This window comes from Echinococcus granulosus (assembly GCF_000524195.1).
Source record: "Echinococcus granulosus chromosome Unknown EG_S00022, whole genome shotgun sequence".
Classification (NCBI taxonomy): Eukaryota; Metazoa; Platyhelminthes; class Cestoda; order Cyclophyllidea; family Taeniidae; genus Echinococcus; species Echinococcus granulosus.
Genome location: NW_020170402.1, coordinates 9,233 through 10,981, shown reverse-complemented (window position 1 = coordinate 10,981; position 1,749 = coordinate 9,233). Strand labels below are relative to the sequence as shown.

General features: G+C 38.2%; 1 protein-coding gene across 1 annotated transcript in view; it reads left to right on the top strand. All coding sequences in view use genetic code 11, as the record gives it.

Moving 5' to 3' along the window:
- Window positions 1–277: 277 nt before the first annotated feature.
- The window catches only part of EGR_03863 (hypothetical protein), a gene marked incomplete at both ends in the record, with an annotated part of 7,044 nt that continues 5,572 nt past the window's right edge, over window positions 278–1,749 (top strand). The window contains 2 exons of the mRNA XM_024493112.1: window positions 278–389; window positions 1,483–1,648. Coding sequence (XP_024352384.1) covers window positions 278–389; window positions 1,483–1,648 — 278 coding nt within the window. The remainder of the gene's footprint in view (window positions 390–1,482; window positions 1,649–1,749) is intronic.

The window sequence follows — 1,749 nt, the reverse complement described above, 5'->3', positions numbered from 1 at the left end:
CAATTGCCTTTTGTGACAGCGTCTGCTCGGTTCACCATTCTCTGCAGCCTTTTGCCAAATTGATTGGTGAATGGGAAGGAGAGGGTACAATCAGCCTCTACAATAGTAACACCTATCCATGTTATGAGAACATATCGATTGGTCACATTGGACAGCCGTCGTTTTGGTACAGGTAAGAGATTTGTCTTGGTGGATCTAACCGTTTAAAGGTCCTGTCCAAACTGTGGTTTTGTGCTGAGCTTTCAACGTGGTCAAAAGTCCTGCTTAAAGTCAGATGATGCATCCTCTGCAAAATAACGGTTTCAAACTTAGTAAAAGAAATAAAGAGCGAATTTTCGTGTGTTTTAAAAAAAAGGGTTTGAATGAGTTTTATTGGAAGAATCTAAATGGTAGGGCCGAGAAAACCTTACTAGTTGTTGGATTGCATGTCTTAGATAAAGCAAGGGTGGATGAATTCACCTATTTTAGACGAGATGAAAATTATGATAGACTCCGATAGCATTGATAATTTGCCACTTTAATAATAAAGTGTTCATGAGATCATAGTGGAAGGACTACCTGTAGCGGAATGTCAGCTTAGCTGTTGCTTCGTCTTGTAGACCAACCTCCTAAAATACATGAACTAGTCTGCTTAATGCAAAAGTCGTTTTGAATATAACTTTAGCAATGAAACACTCAGCTGTAACGAAGAATCGCTTTCTTGAAAAATGCCCCTTTTAGGTTATAAAACCTTCAGAAGTTAGTTTTATTGAAACCACATCTTCGAGGTCATGGAATCCTCCGAAGCTCTAACTCTACCAGTCATTATCTGATGAAAAATACTAATAGTACATGAATTGATGTCCCAGAATGTAACAGTGTAATATGTGAGTCTTTAGTCAAACAGTTGTTAATGATGTTTGTAGTCCTTATTGGTGAGCAATAAATTTAGCAAAGACCGTTACCACTGTACCTTTAAGGCAGATTGCCTTTAAAATAGCAACATACCTTCAGCAAACATTCTGATTAGATATTTTTGCGTCGTTTTTGCGCGTTGAACAGAATTTGAAAACAATTTCCATTCTATCATGATTTTGGATACGTGGATAGGCTTACATGCAGTCCAAACTTACGCCGTATCAAGCAATTCTACGCGATTCGATAATAAGATTGAGAGGTAATTTGTATGGCCAGCCTAATTCCTAGGAATTAATGTGATCACAACGTTGCAATTTCTGTTTTGCATTCTAAAATAGTGCCATGAATAATTGCTAACTAATAATACTTCTTTTGCTCAAACAAAAATAAATGTCATTTTGTCTGACCCATTAAGTCTGAATATAGCGCTTCCACTTCCTTTATACACAAAGTTCGAGATCATACTCTGGAGGAGAATTCAGACACCGTGACATGGGCTTCATATTCTACAATGAGGAAGCGGACCGAATGGAGTTCATGAACAGCGACAATACAGGCAACTTTATGTGTCAACTTATAATAAAGACGAAATGATTGTCATGCAATGGCCACATCAATTTTGCTTTATTAGGTCACGTGCACATATTAACGGGACTGGCGAAGAACGAGGACGGAAAAATACAAATCGTTCTGGAAACAGAGCTTACAGAAGGTCATCCACTTCCAAAGAAACCAAAAGTGATTCGAGTGAGTGATAAGCATTCCAGAGCATATAATTGGCATGGCGGATCTGAATGGACCTCATTTTCGGTTACTTTTGAGCAACTTGGGTTTTGCCATATACCGAATTCG